At 38.3% G+C, this 21,075-nt stretch overlaps 1 protein-coding gene across 5 annotated transcripts in view; it reads left to right on the top strand.

Moving 5' to 3' along the window:
• MYO5A (myosin VA (heavy chain 12, myoxin)) overlaps nucleotides 1–21,075 on the top strand; it is a 160,700-nt gene that overhangs the window by 25,376 nt on the left and 114,249 nt on the right. For all 5 annotated transcript variants that reach the window (XM_011928637.1, XM_011928633.1, XM_011928636.1 and 2 more), the window contains exons 6-10: nucleotides 478–559; nucleotides 1,214–1,321; nucleotides 3,243–3,349; nucleotides 11,730–11,995; nucleotides 12,808–12,889. In XM_011928637.1, coding sequence (XP_011784027.1) covers nucleotides 478–559; nucleotides 1,214–1,321; nucleotides 3,243–3,349; nucleotides 11,730–11,995; nucleotides 12,808–12,889 — 645 coding nt within the window. The remainder of the gene's footprint in view (nucleotides 1–477; nucleotides 560–1,213; nucleotides 1,322–3,242; nucleotides 3,350–11,729; nucleotides 11,996–12,807; nucleotides 12,890–21,075) is intronic.

Here is a 21,075-nt window from a genome sequence, read left to right as displayed (position 1 = left end):
TTTGTGGCTTTCTTATAAACAACACAGTAGATGGTCCAGTTTACAATATGGCAAGAATGGGATTATTCTTTTTTCAAAGCATTTGGAAGACTGTGAATCTAAGAGGTACCATTAGAAAATAGTATTGAGTATTGCAAAAAAAAAAAAAAAATGGTTTTAGTTTCCCCCCAAAAGCACTGATTATCTTATGATTGTGGACATACATCAAGCTGTTCACTAGTTCAGAAAGCATTACTATCCGATATTTTATGTTGAATTTGACCAACACACACATATTCATATATATGCATATAGGCTATAAATCAGAAGATTTAATAATCAGAAATAAGTATTAGGAAATATTGGAAAGTATAATTTATTTAACCAACTGAGATAATTAAATATTAAAATCTTATGATAGAACTTTCTGATTTTATGATAGAATTTTCTGAATTTTAGATTAAAATGCTATAATTGAAAACTCTTCTTATTTCAAAGGCAGAAGAGGAGAGAAACTATCATATCTTCTATCAGCTTTGTGCCTCAGCAAAGTTACCTGAATTTAAAATGCTACGATTAGGTATGAATATGGCATTAAATTTATTGTTCTGGTATTGTTTTCTGTTAATTTCCAAGTTCCTAAATTTACTTGTTAAAAAGGAGCTTATCTCATGCTGAAATACTTATGGATAATATAATAAAAAGTCAGCAGTTGGCTTCAAAATAACCCATGGGGTAGAGAAGGAGTAAGTAGCTGTATAAATGGAACAGTATTGGCCTGGAGGTGATTTTAGATGGCTGTTTAAGATGAGTAATGAGTACCTACGGGCTCATTATATTAGTCTCTCTACTTTTATATATGTTTGATATTTGCCTTGATTAAAAGAAAAAAAAATTTAAAGGAATTGATTTGTTAGAGGCCAGTAGGGTTTCTTATGAGGGGAGTAAAGGATTTGAGGAAATTATTCTAGTGTGTAGATTGGAATAAAACCTTTAGGAAAGGACTTTTTATTTTACCAATTAACATAAATAAACTATAAATATTTTACTCCATTTAATTAAATTTTATTTAATTTTTAGTTTTTTATTAAAATACAATTGAAAACACAGGCAGTCAAACTCTAGACCCTGTACACTCAACTGTGCCATTGCTACCTGTGATTCAGAGTGGACATAAGGGTAGAAGTCAAGGCTTTTTCATAAACCAGAAAACTTTTATTTTTCTTCGTTACAGGAAATGCAGATGACTTTAATTACACGCAACAAGGAGGCAGTCCTGTGATTGAAGGAGTGGATGATGCAAAGGAGATGGCACACACCAGGCAGGCCTGCACTTTGCTAGGTAATGTCACTTTATTCTTGAGCTCTTCTGAGGAATAGCTTTTTTACTCAAGCAACCTTTGTTTAGAATATTGGCTTGACTTTATATTAAGTGGCAAGTATTGCTAAAAGATTTAATATTCCACATAGAACACATTTAGACAGCAAATGGGCAGGAGGTTTCTTTTTGGAGTGATAGAACTGTTCTAAAATTAGATTGTGGTAATGGTTGTGCAACTTTGTAAATTTACTAAAACATTGAATTGCACACTCAAAATGGGTGAATTTTATAGTATGCAAATTAGCCTTCAATAAAACTGTTCAAAATATATATTTGGGGCATCAGGGGAGGGCTACTTGTAATTCTTTGCTTAAATTTTTATAAAATCTGAAACCTGAAGCTAAGTGAAATGGGCTCCTCTACAAGCTCACATTTTGTAGGAGCTTTTGGTTTGTTTGGTTTTGGGGGTCTTTCTGTGGCTGGGAAATGGGGCTGAGTTGGCATCATGACAGAATATTACATTACATGTAGTTTATTCCAGCATTTTTTTTTTCTGTTCCAACACTTCTGAAGCAGCTCAGATGTCACTATCTTGTTTCTGGGATTTAAAAAATGTTGGGCCTACATGTGAATAAATTAATCTTTAGAACTTGTCATCTACAACTTAAAGAAAAAAAAAAACCTCAGAATATAAATAACTCTAAAATCATACGATGGCATTTTGAGTAGTGCCCTCAGGTGAGTTAAAGTAATTTAAAAGCACTGCTAATTACAGTGTGGACCAGGACCACTGTGGGCCTTGCTAGAAATGCAGAATCCTGAATCCCTTCTCAGACCTACTGAAACAATCTGCATTTTGTCAAAATCTATTGGTGATTCATATGCATATTAAAAGTTTGAAAATCACTGCATTTCTTCTCGGGCTAAATCTGTAAACAGTAAATTGTGAATTTGAAAAAGCCATACAGAAGTTGCAGTGAGCTGAGATCACACCACTGCACTCCAGCCTGGGTGACAGAGTGAGACTGTGTGTCAAAAAACAAAAAAGAAAAAGTCATAATGCAGGAGATGGTAAAAAAAATAAATTAATTAAAAAATAATAATAATTATAGGGTCAGTACTGAATTATCCTTTCTTAGATTACATATTTGGAAATGATTTCACTGCTTCTATTTGCATGCAATTATATCTAATTTTCGTGAGATTCTTATGTTATTTAAAAATGAAGCCAGATCTGATAAAAGCCGAAAGCTGTCCAGCTTTCTCATCCTGCCTTATCCTTCAAGTTCTGCTCTGATGCTGTATTTGGACGCATACTCATCAGGCTGGGATATAGCACCAGCCCAAACGCTTCTAATCTTGGTGTCTCTTTGACTTAATACTTGGTCTGTAGTTTAAAGAAGTAATTAAATAATTACTTTTTAAACAGCCTTAAGAAGTAACAGCTTTATTGGGCTGTATTTGGAGCAGAGATAAATAGAAATGGTAATACTATTACTTTTAAACCCAGTGTGTGATAATGATGACAATAATTTGTTTAGCACTTACTGTGTGTCACATTGTGTATTAAGTATGCTTTGTGCATTATCTCATTTAATTTTCACATACTTTGAAATAGTCACTATTATTTTCATATCTCAAATGAGAAAATGGAGGCATAGAATACTGAAGTTACCTGTCCATTTGAGATGATATGTCCGTACCAGAGCCAGATCTCAAGCCAGATCAGCCACAGTCAGCAGCCATGTTATCCATCCATGATGCTAAACTACCTAATGTGTTAATGTCAACAAAGATGAACGTGTTGTTAGCTATGACACATTATAATATGCACAACATCTGGCAATATTCAGGAATTAACAATAGGCTTAAAATTGTCTGCTATAATTGTTTAGTTGCTATTCTGAAATTAATCACTGGTTCATTCACTCTCTTGTTTCAGGAATTAGTGAATCTCATCAAATGGGAATTTTCCGAATACTTGCTGGCATCCTTCACTTAGGCAATGTTGGATTTACATCCCGAGATGCAGACAGCTGCACAATACCTGTAAGTTCAGAATAAGTTTTAGTGGGATGGCAGTTGAACTGTGTTTTAGATTTGTAGATTGTTTAAAGAAGCAATATACTTTAAGTCTCTCTCTCAATATTATCAGAAATATAATTATCAAAGACATATATTATCAAAAGGAGAATCTCAAACTGAGAATAAAGAAATATGGATTCTAATCCCTGGTGCATAGTGATTTTGTGGTATGTGTGACAGAGATAGAGAGAGAAAGAGAGAGGGTTGGATAGATGAGATTACTGACTGTGATGCAGATGTGGCCCCACAAGATCAGAAACTCATGGAAGTTAAAGCTATAAGGGATCATATCATGCTCTTACGGAAATGTTTCGGGACTCCCCACTGCCTTCAGAAGCAGACCCAACACCTTACTTGGCATGACATGACATGACATGAAAGGGCTTCATGACTGACCCCTGACTTCCTGTTGAGCTTCTTTCTCATTGCTTTGCACACTCCACATCCAGCCGTTTCCATGCTAGGCTGGCTGTCTCTCCTGGCTTTGCTCAGATTCTCCCTCCTGGGGTTCGTAGATTGCTCTTCTTCCCTAGCCAGCTCTTACTCACTTCTCACAGGCAGATCTATAGCATGTCTTCTTAGATACACACTCCCCCCTTCTGCTTTCCTTTATTGTAGCTCAAATGACATTGTTCTATAAAGGTCTCTTGCTTGCCTTTACCCACTAGGATTTGAGGTCCTTGTGGAAAGAGCCATGCTATTCATTTTGGTATTCTTAATTAAGGCCTTAATTTAAATGGCATTTATTCAACTCAGTTGCCTTTTTTCTCTGGATCTGTAGCCACTTGTGTAAAAACAGATTCTCTACTCCTGTAAGAAAAGAATCTGTTTCTTATCTTTTCTGGATATACTACTTTGATACTATATTAGATGTGTGAGACATGATATAATATAAAATAAGTGACTTTATGATTTGAAAAGAAAACTTTTTCTGTAACTTTTTTTTTTTTTTGAAACGGAGTTTCGCTCTTGTTGCCCAGGCTGGAGTGCAAAGGCATACAATCTCAGCTCACTGCAACCTCTACCTCCTGGGTTCAGGCGATTCTCCTGCCTCAGCCTCCTGAGTAGCTGGGACTACAGGTGCACACCACCACGCCCAGCTAATTTTGTATTTTTAGTAGAGAGAGGGTTTTGCCATGTTGGCCAGGCTGGTCTTGAACTCCCGACCTCAGATGATCTGCCCACCTTGGCCTCCCAAAGTGCTGGGATTACAGGTGTGAGGTATGAGCCACCGCATCCAGCCCTGTAACTTATTTATTAGTCCAAGGGCCAAGAGCTAGATGGGCAGAGAGTTTGGTTTACAGAAAGCTTGATCCTCATGATTTTCTTTATGAATATTTGAGGTGTAATTTTCCTAAGCCATGGGTCCTAATTTTAGATGCATGATTCCTCCTCCCCTCTCCCAGCCTCTTTTTTTCTAATGGTGGTTTTGTAAAAGGCAAAATGCTAATTCTAATTTAAACCCTGATTTCTTCTAATGAAACATTGCTAGTCTTTTTAAAAGCCTGTTGAGATATAATTCACATATCATACTCATTTAAAGTGTACCATTAAGTGGCTTTTAGTATATTCACAGATATGTGCAACCATCACCATAGTTGGTTTAAAATACTTCCATGACCTCAAAAAGAAACCCAGCACCCTTTACTTATTGTTACCTATGTGTCAATTTCCCTAGCCCTAAGCAACCATAAATCTGTTTTCTGGCTGATTTGCCTGTTCTGGACATTTCATATAGATGGAATCATATCATATATGGTCTTTTGTGACTGGCTTCTTCCAAAATCCATCCATGTTGTAGCATGTGTCAATACTTATTCTTTTATATGGCTGAATAATAGTCCATTATATGGAGATACCATATTTTGTTTATCCATTGGTTGATTGATGGATATTTGAGTTGTTTCACCTTTTGGCTGTTTTGAATAACCCTACTCTGAATGTTGGCATACAAACTGGATTTTTTAAAAAGAACTCATTGATTTCTGCATCACCATCTTTCATCTTTACCCTTGTGACCTTTCCCCAAATGTCAAGCTTCTCCTAATCAAGAAAGTCGTGACTAATGTTATATCACATATATCACTTCACTATGAGTCTTACCTAAAATTTGAGTGTACTATTTTCCTATTTGAGATGTCTAGAAGTTATTAATATCATCTTGGAGGAATAGTACTTACAATGTATGGAACTTGTCCAGAAGTTACTTCCATCCAGTTCTTGTAATTCTGTTATTTTTACTTTCTAACCAGTGCTTGTCAACTTTGTTGATTGGATGATAGCTATAAGTATTATAGTTTCACTATTTGGGGTAGGTGGAGATTAAATGAGTTTTTGTTTTGTTTTTTGTTTTTTCCTGATTTTCTTTTTAAGACAGAGTCTCTGTCGCCTGGTCTGGAGTGCAGTGATGCTATCTCGGCTCACTGCAACCTCCACCTCCTGGGTTCAAGCTGTTCTCCAGCCCCAGCCTCCCGAGTAGCTGGGATTACAGGTGTGTGCCACCGCGTCCAGCTAATTTTTGTACTTTTAGTAGAGACGGGGTTTCACCATGTTGGCCAGGCTGATCTCAAACTCCTGACCTCAGGTGATCTGCCTGCCTTGATCACTTCTCACAGGCAGATCTATAGCATGTCTTCTTAGATACACACTCCCCCCTTCTGCTTTCCTTTATTGTATTAATTTTTGTATTTATAATCCCTAAAATGCTGGGATTACAGGCATGAGCCACTGTGCCTGGCCTTAAATGAGCTTTAGAAGTTACTGGTAAGACATATTTATTTGATAGTTCTGCTCCGCCTTAAAGGCATTTGCTGAACCCAGTGACCTTGAGCTTTGGGTTTCATAGCAAAGTGAGCTACAGAAGACAAAGACAAAGCACAGGACTCATATAAACAGGGGAACACAAAGACTCCTGCCTAAAGCTGAGACCCTAAGTGGGTAGCTAGTAATCAATTTGCCCACCACCCGCTCCAAGAGTATAAAGAAAACTTAACCTGACCCATACTTTGGTGCCAAGTGGAGGCAGAAAACTAGCTCCCTAAAAATTTATAACAGCAAACTGACTCTCACACATATTCATTCCCAGACTGATTTCATAGTTCCTGGAAGGTCTCAAAAAACTACGTAAAGAAAATATAGCTTAAATTGATCCTGGGCCGGTAGTGGCCTAGGCACCTGACAGAAGCAACTGCAAATCTACTTTGGAGGACCCACCTTCAGTCTAGGCCTCAGTGGAGTCCCATCAGAAAAGTTACAAGAAGTATTGACTCACAATCAGAAATCACAAGTCCCCCAGTGAAACAAAATAGAAGGAGCTAGGAGAAATGACAGATAGCAGAGTCATACCTGCTAAGAATGCCAAAATAAATTAACAGCAGATTTGGCACAACTGAAGAGAAAACTGATAAGCTAGAAGATAGATGTGAAGAAATTGCCCAAAATGCAAGATAAGACCCAAAGATACAGCATTTGAAACAGTAATTAAGAGAGAAGGATAGAGTAATCATGTCTAATTTTAATCTAATGAAAATTCATAAAGGAGAGAAGAGAGAGAATGAAGCAGACATAATATTCCAAGAGATCATTACTAAAAAGTTTTAGAACTTGTGAAAATGACTAACCCACAGAAAATCCCAGTTAGGATAAATAAAAAGAAATCTACTCCTAAGCACATCATAATGATATCAAAGACAGAGGAAACTTCAAACAGAGAGATTAAGAGATTGCCCTTGAAGAAATAGCAGTTAATCTGATAGCTCACTTTCCAGCTGCAGTTATAAAAGCCAGAACACAGTAGAATAATATCTTCAGTGTTCTATATCTTTCTAGAATGAATTAAAGTTGGAAGCATTTTCAGACAATTGAAAACTTATGAGCGGCCAGGTGTGGTAGCTCACACCTGTAGTCCTAGCACTTTGGGAGGCTGAGGCAGGTGGATCACCTGAAGCTAAGAGTTTGAGACTAGCCTGGCCAACATGGCAAAACCCTCTCTCTACTTAAAATACAAAAATTAGCTGGGCATCATGTGCATGCCAATAATCCCAGCTACATGGGAGGCTGAGTCATGAGAACTGCTTGAACCTAGGTGGCGGAGGTTACAGTGAGCTGAGATCGTGCCACTGCACTCCAGCCTGGAGGATAGAGGGAGACTGTCTCCAAAAAAAAAAAAAAGCTTATAAGAATCTGCTGTTGCCAGTGAGCCCTCACTAGAGGAAATATTAAATATTAAAGGATATAAAGGATATAGTTTAGGCAGAAGGAAAGCGATCCCAGTTAGAAGATCTAAGATGCAAGAAGAAATGAACTAAGAAGTTAGAAGTTAGTAAAATGTGGGCAAATGTAGGTAAAATTTGATTAATTAAAATAATAATAGTATATTGATCTGGTAAAAGATAGAATTCCCCACAAGACATGTATTAATTACAAAGGGAGGCCGGGCGCGGTGGCTCAAGCCTGTAATCCCAGCACTTTGGGAGGCCGAGACGGGTGGATCACGAGGTCAGGAGATCGAGACCATCCTGGCTAACACGGTGAAACCCCATCTCTACTAAAAATGCAAAAAAGATTAGCCGGGCGTGGCGGCGAGCGCTTATAGTCCCAGCTACTTGGGAGGCTGAGGCAGGAGAATGGCGTGAACCCGGGAGGCGGAGCTTGCAGTGAGCCGAGATCATGCCACTGCACTCCAGCCTGGGCAACTGAGTGAGACTCTGTCTCAAAAAAAAAAAAAAAAAAAAAAAAAAACAAAGGGAAAGATAGTTATCATTATAGTCAAGAAACCTGGCAGACATTCCCTTAACCAAGTGATCACAATTGATAGTACCAATATTTGGACCAATCAATATCACATACCTTTGGATATGACACACTTAGAAGAGTGCGACACCACTTCTCTGGTATTTCTGCCAAAATCTAATCATGAGGTAATATCATAGAGACACAAATTGAGGGAGTCTTCAAAAAGTCAAGGTCACAAAAGACAAAGAAGAATGAAGAACTGTTCATGTTAAAGGAGACTAATGAGACATGATGGCTAAATTCAATGCATGATCCTGGATTGAATCCTGGACCATAAAAATTAATTATTTTTTGTAGAGCACACTGTTAGGCCAGCTGGCAAAGACTGATTTAGATCTGCAGGTTATATTACAGGGTTGTATCATTGCTAATTTTCTCATTTTGTTCATTATACTGTACTTACATAAGATAATGTCCATGTATTTTAGGAAATGCACACTGAAATATTTAGATAAAAGGGGCATTGTGTTTGAAATTTACTCTCAAAAAGTTCTGCAAAAGTAATGTGTGTGTGTGTATATATATATATATGTGTGTGTGTGTAAAAAAGTGAGAGAGTGATAAAAGGGAATGTGGTTAAATGTTAATATTTAGGGAATCTGAGTGAAGGGAATTTTTTGTACTATTCTTGCAACTTTTCTGTTAGTCTAATATTAGATAAAAAGTTTAAAATATAAAACGAATCTCTAGCCCCCTACCATGCCCCACACACAAAAGGTAGAACTAAAGTATTGGATAACAGAGGATAAATTGGGAGGGGTGTTTGGAGTTAGTGTTACCTAGTTCGTTATGTTAATTATATAACAGAATAGTAACAAAGTAAACCTTTCAAACTAGTGGAGAGGAAAATGGATTGAAAAAAATCAAAATATGGCAAGAAAGAGGGAGAAAAAGAAATGTTGAAAAGCAGGACAACCAAAAGAACAAAATAAGATAGAAATAATTAAAAATGGACTAAATGCTGCAGCTAAAAGACTTAGATTGTTAGACTGGTTAAAAAAATTCATATATAACCATGGAATACTACCCAGTCATAAAAAAGAATGACATCATGCCCTTTGCAGCAACCTGGACGCAGCTGGAAAACATTATCCTAAGTAATGCAAAAACAGAAAACCAAATACATGTTCTCACTTACAAGTGGGAGCTAAACATTGGTTGCACATGGTCATAAATGGGAACAATAGACATGGGGGAATACAAGAGAGGGTAATGGTTGAAAAAAACTACCAGTTGGCGGCTATGTGCACTACCGAGGTGATGGATTCATTCATACTCCAAACCTCAGCATCACACAATATTCCTTTATTATGTACTTGTGCACAGACCTGCACATGCATCCCCCGATTCTAAAATAAAAGTCGAAAAAAGAAAAAAAAAGTTTCAGGTATATACTTTTAAAAGAAGCATTCCTAAAATATAGAGGTACAAAAAGTTTGGAAAAAAAGTTTAGAAAAGACGTGCTAGCTAGGACAACACTGGCAGCACTATGCGGGTATTGAACAAAATAGACTTTGAGGCCAAAAGCAGTGCTAGAAGGAAATAGAGTGACTTTGCAATGATAAAGATTTTATTCACTGTGCATGGTGTCTGCCTGTAATCCTAGGAGACTGAGGCAGGAGGATCTCTTGAGCCCAGGAGTTTGAGGCTACAGTGAGATACGATTGTACCACCACACTCTAGCGTGGGCAACAGAATGAAATCCCATCTTTAAAGAGAACAGATTTTATTCACCAGGAATATGTAATAGTGCTAAACTTCTGTGTACTTAATGGCATAGCCTCAAAAGATACATAGCAAAAATCAACAGAAACCACAAGAAGAGACAAATTTGCTGTCAGAGTTGGAGATTATTGACTTCTCTCAATTATTGATAGGTGAAGTCCAAAAATGAGTAAAGCTGTGGAGAATTTAAACCGAACAGTTAACCATCTTGATGTAATAGAACAATATGGTAACAACATTCAAGTAGAATATGTTTACAGAATGCTGATCCACTTTTTTTTTTTTTTTTAATTTTAAGAAAATTGAGATGGAGTCTCACTCTGTTGCCCAGGCTGGAGTGTAGTGGCACTGTCTCAGCTCACTGCAACCTCCATCTCCCAGGTTCAAGCAGTTCTCCTGCCTCAGCCTCCCCAGTAGCTGGGATTACAGGTGTCTGCCAGCACAAGCAGCTAATTTTTGTATTTTTAGTAGAGACAGGGTTTTACCATGTTGGCCAGGCTGGTCTCAAACTCCTGAGTTCAGGTGATCCTCCTGCCTTAGCCTCCCAAAGTGCTGGGATTACAGGCGTGAGCCAGCGCGCCCCGCCTGACCCACTTTTAAATGATGTCAGACTCTAAATACCTACATGTATATGGCTGCTTATGTAAGGGAGTTGACCAGGCAGTGGTGCTGGTTTGTATCTAAAGTGATTACTTGGGTGAAAGGGGGATGAAAGAAGGAAGAGGTGCTTGAGTGTGAAGAGTCTAAAGATGAGGGTGTAAGAAGACCCAGGTTCTAATGCCAACTCTGACGTCAATTGCCAGCTGATTTTTGACAAGCTATATTTGTTATCTTGGATCCTATTTCCTCATTTATCCACCAGAGACAATGTTCACCCTGCCTGTTCCCCAGAAATGTTGTCAGATTCCACTGATACATGTGATTGAAGATGTTGAAAAATATAATGTACTAACATGGATTAAAATAGACAAGTATTTATCAAACACCTACTCATGCAAGGCTCATGGAAGATATTCTAGGGGGTACAGGGATATGTAAGTCATGGAAGTCATTCTGATCTAAAAAGTCACACAAATAACTGTCAAATTACCTGCTTACAACCCTTCAGTGGTCTCCCATTGCTCTAAGGATAAAGACCAGCTGGGGTATAACCTCTGTCTGTTTCTGTGACTTCAGTTCACATTTTCTCCCTCATTCAGCTTCAATCCTTCCTATAGGTGATTTCCTTCCTACCACAGAATATTTTTGCCAGCTGTTTCCTTGGCTTGGAAAGTCTTTTTCTCCCCCTTTCACCCAGTTAGCACCTTCCTTTTCTCAAGGGAACTGTCTCCTGCTTCCTAAACAGAGCATATTCCTCTCACATGGACTCAGCATAGTGTCCTTGGTCTTTGTGGTATTTTTCATTTTAGGGAGCAATCACTTGATTAATACCCATTTTTTCCGAGTGACTATAAGTTCTAGGAGGGCAGGGACCATGTTTGTTTTTGCTGTCTGGCGCATAGTAACACTCAGTAAATAATTGTTGACTGAGTGACTGATTTTTTCACCAAATGAATGAAGGTACTTTAAGAGAGATACAAATACTATGAAGAGTTAAAGGAAGAGGTAATTTTTGAAGTGAGCCCCAGAAGAGATTGCAAAATGCTGCCTGGATGCCAGTTTAATGGATGAATGTGTTTATTATCACTAATCAACTTTGAGTTATCTTGGTGTTTGTTATAACAAAGAAATTGCTGAATTTTATTTGTTAACTCTGTTAACATTTTCCAGGAGATTCTTATTTGATTTATCTGGTCATAGGAAATAACTCATTATCTTTTGGCAGCCCAAGCATGAACCTCTCTGCATATTCTGTGACCTCATGGGTGTGGACTATGAGGAGATGTGTCACTGGCTCTGCCATCGGAAGCTGGCTACTGCCACAGAGACGTACATCAAGCCCATCTCCAAGCTGCAGGCCACAAATGCCCGTGATGCTTTGGCCAAGCACATCTATGCCAAGCTTTTTAACTGGATTGTAGATAATGTCAATCAGGCTCTCCATTCTGCTGTCAAACAGCACTCTTTTATTGGTGTGCTGGACATTTACGGGTGAGTGTATTTGGCTAATTGGTCTGCCAGAGAGCATTCCTATCTAGAACTTATCTAGTAAGTCTAAGTGGGCATTTGATTCTGTTTCCTACTGGTAAAGAGAAGGGAAACTTTGCCTGTGACAATTGAAGAATACCTTGATGATGGTGATGCAATTGCATGTTGCTTAAAATTTAAGTAAAACAAAACAAAATGCTTCAAATCTGAAGCTAATTTACTTAGCTGGTGCATAGACTTAATTGGTTTTCAGATGCTCATGTGGTAAATTATCACTGAAATTCTAAAAATCTAATGTTATTTGCTAGTTTGCCTTATTTGGGTACCTGTCTTTAGCTGTTAAAATCCTTCCCTCATATTTGTGCTTGTTTCATACTTAATTTTTCATTCTCTGGTTCTCTTTTTCAAAAGAACCTGTAGGATCTCTGTTCCTATTTCCCTCCTATGTGTGTGTAACACTGTGAGTCAGTAAATTGGCAAGAGCAATGGGTTTATCATAATTCTGATGTTCCCCACTTGGGGGTGAATGAGCCCTCAAAAACTCATAGTGTTGAACACCTCTGCATGCTAGGGCCGTTCAACAAAACAACACAACACAACAACAAAAGCCTCTCTGCTGCATGGCTGATGCTCATCTGCTGGGTACATATTTCTTGTTACTGACTTATAAATCTTTATCTTCACTGATAGGGAAAGAAAGTTTTACAATGTTGGGGAATGTCCCATTTCTTTCTTCCTAATGTGTATATTTTGAATATTTTTAAAAAGCTTTTTGTTCCTTTTCTCCCCTTTCCATATTATCTTCGTGGTTACAGATTTGAAACATTTGAGATAAATAGTTTTGAACAGTTTTGCATAAATTATGCAAATGAAAAACTGCAGCAACAATTCAATATGGTAAGAATGTTCTTCCTTAAATAATATTCTGCTATAAATTATTCTCTTGAATTCCTAGTCTTTGTTTAAAAGCTTGTCCCTGAAATGAAGTTGTAAATTATAATTATTATATGGAATTTAGAACTGATGATTAATGAATGGTACAACATTAGAAAAATGTTTTATGGGCCAGGTGGGATTTAAGGCTATCCTTGGATTGCTGTCTGATAATAATGAAAATTTGGGACAAATAGATTGAAAGAAGCAGGCAGTGTGTTAGGTAATTGCTTGGGAGTATGAAGCTTTGGGCCCAGGGATATCTTTCAGTTTGTTATTTTGAAGTTAATTGTATGTGGAATTATGACTGTCTTAATGCTTACTTGCTATATTAGCAAGATGTCAGAACTAAAAAGCAGAATTTTACATATTCTCTTTTCAACAGTCTGGGACATTCACTGAGGCAATGGCAATGGGAATATTTTGAGTGGCTCTTGTGAAGTAGTAATATTAAATATCTTAGAGGAGTACCGTGGTGTTGGGAGATTCAGAGATGCTTAAAAATCAGAGTCAGCAGATTGTAATAATGAAGGACACAGAGCCCAGAGGTGAACTGTGTGAGTTGGAATCCTACCCTGTGTCAGTTATCCAGGAGATCTTTCTTGGGCAAGTTAGTTGACCTCCCTGGGCCTTAACTTCCTCATCTATAAAATGGACATAATAATAGTACCTGCTGTGTGTGGTTTTATGGATTAAATGGGTTGGAATATGTAAAGTGTCCATCATGTGCAAGGCATAGTTCTAAGTGCAAGAGTGGGAGTGATTCTTAGTGTTGATGAAAGAGGATATTAAAATGAGACACCCATAGGAATTAGAAGATAGAGCTGAAGGGCAGGAAAGACACCCTTAATAAATCCTCATCTTGTAAAGAGAGAGGTCAAGTGGTATGGTTTGTAGTTGATGCACAAACCAGATGATTAAAGACATTGCAAGTTACAAATTTGGTAAAAAAACAAAAGAGGATCTAAAAATAGTAATATAGGGAGAATAGTGGAAGAGCGGGACAGAGGTGGTGTATGTGAATTTAGCCTCTTTTGTGTCATAATGAAATCAGTAGATGTTTCATAGTGATAAATCAGAAGGTAGCTGATAAGCATATTCTTTAGAAATATGTAGGTAAATATCAGAAGAAATAGCTAAGGGAATTAAAAATGGTTGCCTCCAGGGAGCGAGACTGGGGCTGGGGAGAGATGGGACAAGGAGTTGCTGCTTGTCGTTATAAAACCTTTTAGACTGTTTGATTACATATTCCATATACTATGATAAAAACTTGAACTATCTTTGTTTAGCAAATTAAGCTTCTTACCACAGTGAAATAACGTAGAAGTTATCTTAAAACTTTAGGCCTATGACTGTTTCCATAATAAGATGACTACTAATATGATTTTCATCTCTGCATAAAAAAATTAATAAAAATCTATCAGAAACTAAACTGAGCATTACCGTTTCTCAAGGTGTCTCTGAGTTTCTTAATACTTAGTTAATGCCACAGCCTTCCACTCTTTCCGAATGTTTCCACACAGAGTGACTGGAATGGCAGGAAGCAATGCCAGCCTCTTTAGGAACTGGCTAGTTTGTCTGTTTTTCAGGGGTCTTCTGTCTGCATGTGTGTTTTGGTCTCTTGTGTCTCCTCCTCTTTCCTGCTTTCTGTCTCTATCCACCTGTTTCTCCTTCTCTCTTCACATACCCCCTTACATTCTGCATCTTTGATTCTCTCTGCACAACTGCTCTGCCCCCTGTTCCTATCCTATGGCAGGTTCTTTCCTTCTAGTCTATATACATCTTCACCTCAAGCTCTCTCCTTTCTCACTCACTTTAAACTTCCTGTGAACCCAGTAGTGGTTGGAATGCTCTTCTCGTCCTCTTAACTTGCTTATCTCCCATTCATTTTGGCTTCTTTCAGCTTCAACTCCCACTACTAATTGCCTGATTATTTTCTTGTTTCCCAGTTCAAATACCTGAGAGAGAGAATCTGATTAACACTGTTGAGTTTTTCATCAGAGGTCTCTAGCAGGAGACTGCCCTCACGTACCCACACTGGTTTAGTCAGCTGTGACTAGGAACGTGGGGTCTCACAGTATAAAGAACTTGACTGCATAGGGCTGTTACCCAATCTGGGGATGTAGTTGGGGGCAGTCAGCATGAGAAACCCCGTGACCGGCATGCTTAGTGTTTGAAGGCATTACTATATTGACCAAGAATCTCTTGCCATATTGAACTACATGCCTGTATTCTTTGATAATTGAGCATCCAAAATTTTAAAGACCCCAGGAGCTTTTCCAAACTAGACATGGAGATGTGTGTGAGAAATAATGCTCTATTTAATGTCTAGAGCAGTGTTTCTGTTGTCAATATTGAGACTGCATATAAATTAATGAAATTTTTAAAAACAGCGCATTGTTTTGGAAGATACTCGTACCATCAGTCAGGGTGTCCTGCTGACATATGTTGCCCTATTTGCCTTCTCATTAATCAAAAGAACAGAAGAAATTTGCTTTCTTATTGTAGCAGGATGAGCCACAGACAAAACCTCTCAGACACCGAGTTGTAGAAGGAAGGGCTTTATTAAGCTTGAAGCATCAGCAAGCTACTGCCTTAAAATCCAGGCTCCCCTAGTGCACAATTTCTGTCCCTTTTAAGGGCTCACAACATTAAAGATTTCATGTGAAAAGTTCATGATTGATTTGAGCAAGCAGGGGGTACGTGACAGGGGCTGCATGTACCGGTGGTCAGAGTGAAACAGAACAGGGCAGGGAGTTTCACAATGTTCTTCTATACAATGTCAGGAACATCGGTTTCTAAGTCATGAGTTGATTTGTAACTACTGGGTTTAGGCCAGGCAGGCCCAGGCCTGGTTTTGGGCCTGGCGCCGGGCTGCCTGTCTGGTTTTACTTCCTTATTTTTTTCTTAAAACAGGTTCTGAGTATAAAATAATATAAAACAATATGAGAGGGTCTCTCTCTTTCCTCATTCCCCCCTTTTGAGACTCTCACTTTTTATTAGTGGGAGTTCTCACTCTTATTTTTGCTACTTATGTCTTTTTGTGCAATAGATTGATAGTGATTCATATAGTACACTTGTGCTGAAGCATTTTGGTGAACTAAGGTAGTGATGAAGCTTTTTTAATCATTTGAAGAACTGCAGATATCAAACAAGGGAGCAGTAAGCAGGTTTTTATTACTATTATAACTTTTATTATAAGAGTTTTAAATTCTCTTAGTGCTGGGAACTAATTTTTAAGCATGGTTCTCGGATTAAGTCCATGCCACACTTGCACAGGTACATGTGCCAGTTTTGTCATAATTTAAACTATGTCTTTAACTACTTGCCTTTGGTTATCTATGTGTAGACAGTAATTAGTAAGGTTAAATTTCTTATAGACCCTTTTTTAGTTGCTAGCAAGTAGTCGAGAGCCAGTCTATTTTGATAGATAACATTTTTTTATCTGAGTTTTTTGGTTTTTTTTTTTTTTTTGCCGGGCCAGAATAGTCAAGGCTTGACTGGTTTTATTAGTGAAGATTTTTAAAACAGCTTTCAACCATATGATTCGGTTGAGCATGTAAATGGGGGTCCAGTGTTCCCATGAGCCATCTTGTGTCTAAGTGGCAGGCCTATAGTATTGTATAATTTTTTAGGAGGTCATTTATCATCTCTTTAATTACCTATGGCTATGCTTCCTTTTCCGCGGGAAGCATAAACAGGGAAGCCCAGAAGTTCACCTGTGTTTATGGGCAGTAAGAAGAAAGATGGTTTAATAGTACCAGTAACACAAGTACCTGTCTACTGGTCAGGCAGCTTAGCGTAGGCTCTATGTCTACATATCCAGTATAACCTGGTGGGGGCAGTCTAGTCCTGGTGGAATTCTGGGTGGTACTGTTTTTGCAGTACTATTATACAGCTTTTGCCTAAGACAACTAAGCTGCCTTACAGAATGAGTGAATCTTTTTCCTTTTCTAGCTATGCAGTACTGTCTAATAATTGAGACTTTTAGAACCTAAAAATTGTCAGGGTGGTTCTTTTGGGCCGGGAATTCATCAGGAACTGGGTCTGTAGGAACTAATTCTTGGGCTTCCTGTGGCCATTGATCTCCTGTTACGGTTCCTCCACAAACATAACATGAAGTGACTTTTAGAGACTGGGCTACATATTCAGCTAATTGCAAAAACAAAATTTTAGTTTTTTCCTGGAATCTCAGGTGCTGGCACATTTAGTTCATCATAGAAAGTCTGAAATACTGGTTCTGGAGAGTGTCTTTGAACCTCGCCTTTTATTAAGATGCTTACGCTAGGATCTAGTTCTTTTTCATCAATGCCTAATGTTATGTATTTTTTTAATTTCATTTTGGGTCTGAGGGGTTTGTAATTACCAATTCTAAAGGGTTGCAGCTCCCACTCGTGCAGGAGGGGCTGACTTTTTCTTTTTGGAGCCAAACAGGATCTTTTTTATTTTTATTTTAAGTAGCCTAAATGACACAAGACCAGTATTGACACATTTCACATAAATATGATTCTTGACAGATATACTTATTTTCTGTTGTGTAACTTTTTTCTCAATCTAAGAACCGCATCCCAATCTATGCTGCTTACTGTTAATAGTGACACAGGCATCAAATTTTAAGGTTACATTTTTGGGGACCCCTCTTTCTTCTGTCCTAGCTATTACTTTACTTGTGTCACTTAGAAAAGGATCAGTCCTTAGTCTTATTTTAAAAACTGTGATCATGAGAGGCTTAAAATGAGTCATAACACACATCAGGTTGGTCATTTTCTGTGCTACATACCTTGGATAAAATAGCATTATATAAACAAGTTTCTTTTAGAGTCCCGGTACACTTATAATAACCATAAAATAATAGGACTGTAGCAACCTTTTGTCCTACCTCAGTGACTTGATATATACACTGGGAACAGCCCTCAGTCTGAGGAAGGTCAGTTGAAGTCCTTACTGTACAAGTCTAAAATTTAAGGAAAATGAGTCCTGCGATGAGTTTCCTCATGATTCAGCCATGCGTGGACCAGTCAGCTTCCAGGTGTGACTGGAGCAGGGCTTGTTGTCTTTTTCAGAGTGACTTTGCAGGGGTTGGCGAAGCTGCTCCCATCCACGTACAGCTCCCAGTCTACTGATGTTTAAGGATGGGCCCACAAGAATAAACTGAGTCCAGTACTTCTACACAATTATGTTTAACTGGGCTCTCTGATACCAGGAGCAAGGTGGCGGGGTTTAGGATGTTGCAAACTTCAGTGGTTATGTGGGGATTTTTACAGAGCAAGCTTTGGTATCTAGTTAGTCTAACATTTATTAGCTAATGGTGTCCTTTGGTATTTATTAAAATTACCACAGCATGGGGGGACTTTATATTTAGGTTTTGCTTAAGAGTTAGCTTATCTGCTTCTTGTGCTAACAGGGCCGTTGCTGCCAGGGCCCTTGGACATGGGGGCCAGCCTTTGGAAACCCTGTTTAGTTGTTTTGAGAGATGGGCCACTGGCCTTGGCCAGGGCCCTACAGTCTGGGTTAAAACTCCAACTGCCATTTTTTTTTTTTTTTTGACATATAGAGTGTAAAGAGTTTTCTCAGGTCAGGTAGTCTCAGGGCTGGGGCTGACATGAGTTTCTTTTTAACTCATGAAAAGCTCATTGTTGTTGGTCGTAACAGATGTAGTTTATCTAATCTACATTTTTATTGACTGTCATTTACCAAAATATTGACTTAAATCCTGTAATTGATTTCAAGCTTTAAATTGATTTGGTATTCCTGCAGGGCTCTAATTGCATCAAAATAGATGTGAGAGTTGAAAGACCTATAAGGGGCTTCTCTTGCTTTATGATGTCTTATTATTATTTTTTCTTCCTCTGGTTGATGAAATGCGGGGGTGAAAGGGATAGCCAAATGGACTAAAGCACAAGTGCCACTCTAGTTATTTGGCAGAATGCTCAGTAAAGGTCCACCACAATACCACCCCACATCCGCTTGGGGATGAACAAGGGCTCTTGATAAGCTCTTGAAAATTCTTAAGCTCACTGCATCCCTTCAGGTCTCCAAGGAATGCTAAGTCTCTTCCCTGCCATGAGAGACACGAAGTGAACTTAGTGTTGGGAGACGGAAGCTGGATGGGGCTGACCCGCAGGGACTTCATTATATAGCAGAGAGAACTTGGCATGACTTATTACTCTAGGCTGTAGAATTCTGGAAAAGAGCTACAATGCAGCCCACACCTGGTCGACTGGAGGACCACCTCAGTGGAAGGGGGACAGTCAGGGCCTCTGGCCTGCCATGTACACAAGCATAACAATTGCTTTTGTTTAACGTGCAGATGGAATATTTGATCCATTCCAACCAGACATTTGCATCCTGGTATGCTGTCTTAATTGCCAAAGTTTAAGTCTTTAACTTCTATGATCTTCTAGTAAAATGAACATTTCCTTTAGCACCTATTTTTATTAGTTTTTAGACTAAAAAAAAAGCTAAACACCATTTTATATTTAATAATGCTTTTTGTATGTGTTTTATACCAGATAAGCTAAATTTTACCTTTATATTAGTGTGTTATTAGTTTTAATAAAACTTTGTAGACATATTTATCTAATTTTTCATGTTTCACCATAAGGTAAGATTTTATAGACTCTTTTTAACCTTGTACAATTTTTGTTAAAGAGCAGGTTGATGTTTTAAGAAAATTTACATTAATGTCCAGTTCGCAGAAAAACTGGGTGATGCCTTTTTAACTTTAGCTATGATGTTTACACACAAAATTTTCTTTACAATTAACGTTTTAAAACTTGCCTAAACTTTCAAAACAATAATTTTTTTGACCTTTTAATGTAGGGTAAAAATCCACATTCTTATGCCTCTATAATTTTTTTGCTAAAGGTATATTTTACCTTTTTTTATACACCTTGCACATAAACTGGGTTTTTTTCAGTAGTATTCAGGAGGCCTTATTACTTTTAAATTATATAACTTTTTTGCATAAAATTTTTTTTATAACTTTTCTTTTTTTACGTCTTTTGCAGACAGTTTTTTTTTGACATGTCTCAACTTTCTGACTTATTACAAACTTTTTTTTTAATAACCAGTTAATTTATTTCAGGACAAGAATTTACCATATAACATTCTTTTTATATAAATTCTGCTTCCCACCCCCTTTTTTCCTTTCTTAAAATTTTCAACATAGTTCTTAGTGGGGTGGGCTTATTTTGCGCCTGACCCATGTTTTCACAAGACAAAATACCACACTCACACCACACACACTCACCACAAAACAAAGAACAGGTAAAGAGGGCACAGACACACACGCTTTTATCGTTTATACTAAACCAAAATCAGAATACCACGAAATTCAAAATCCGAGTACCAAGAAATTTAATCCAAGTCAAAACCAAAACCAAAGTATCCAGCAATGCAAGTCAAGTCAAAACCAGAACAAAAGTGCTGATACAGGTACACTGTGGGTGATCAGGCCACGCTTCTACTCAAATGGAGTGGGGCAAGTTCCAAAGACTAGTCTTACCAAGTCAAGTCAAGTCAAAACCAGAACAAAAGTGCCGATACAGGCACACTGCGGGTGATCAGGCCTCGCTTCCACTCAAATGGAGTGGGGCAAGTTCCAAAGACTAGTCTTACCAAGCTTCAGATGTCCGGACTCCAAGTGCCAGTTCCTTCCCGGTGTTCAGCCACTGTGTTAATCCTCTGTGGGGGCCTGCTACGTGCTGCTCTGATGAGGTGCTCCACCAGGACAATTGCCTACTCAGGAGCGCTCTTTGGATTGCGTCACTCAGGCTGGCCAGAGTCCCCCGCAGGAATGCTCCACAGGGTAGGCCTAAGCTGTCTAAGAGGCTGCCTCGGCTATCCGTCAGTTACCTCGCTTTCCGGTCAGGGAACCAAGAAATGTAGTAGGACAAGCCGCAGACAAAACCTCTCAGACACTGAGTTGTAGAAGGAAGGGCTTTATTCAGTTGGAAGCATCAGCAAGCTACTGCCTTAAAATCCAAGCTCCCCGAGTGCACAATTTCTGTCCCTTTTAAGGGCTCACAACATTAAAGATTTCATGTGAAAAGGTCATGATTGATTTGAGCAAGCAGGGGGTACGTGACAGGGGCTGCATGTACCGGTGGTCAGAGTGAAACAGAACAGGGCAGGGAGTTTCACAATGT

The sequence above is a fragment of the Colobus angolensis genome, unplaced genomic scaffold, assembly GCF_000951035.1.
Source record: "Colobus angolensis palliatus isolate OR3802 unplaced genomic scaffold, Cang.pa_1.0 Scaffold78, whole genome shotgun sequence".
Lineage (NCBI taxonomy): Eukaryota > Metazoa > Chordata > Mammalia > Primates > Cercopithecidae > Colobus > Colobus angolensis.
Note: the sequence above shows the minus strand (reverse complement) of the source record. Positions and strands in the feature narration are given on the sequence as shown.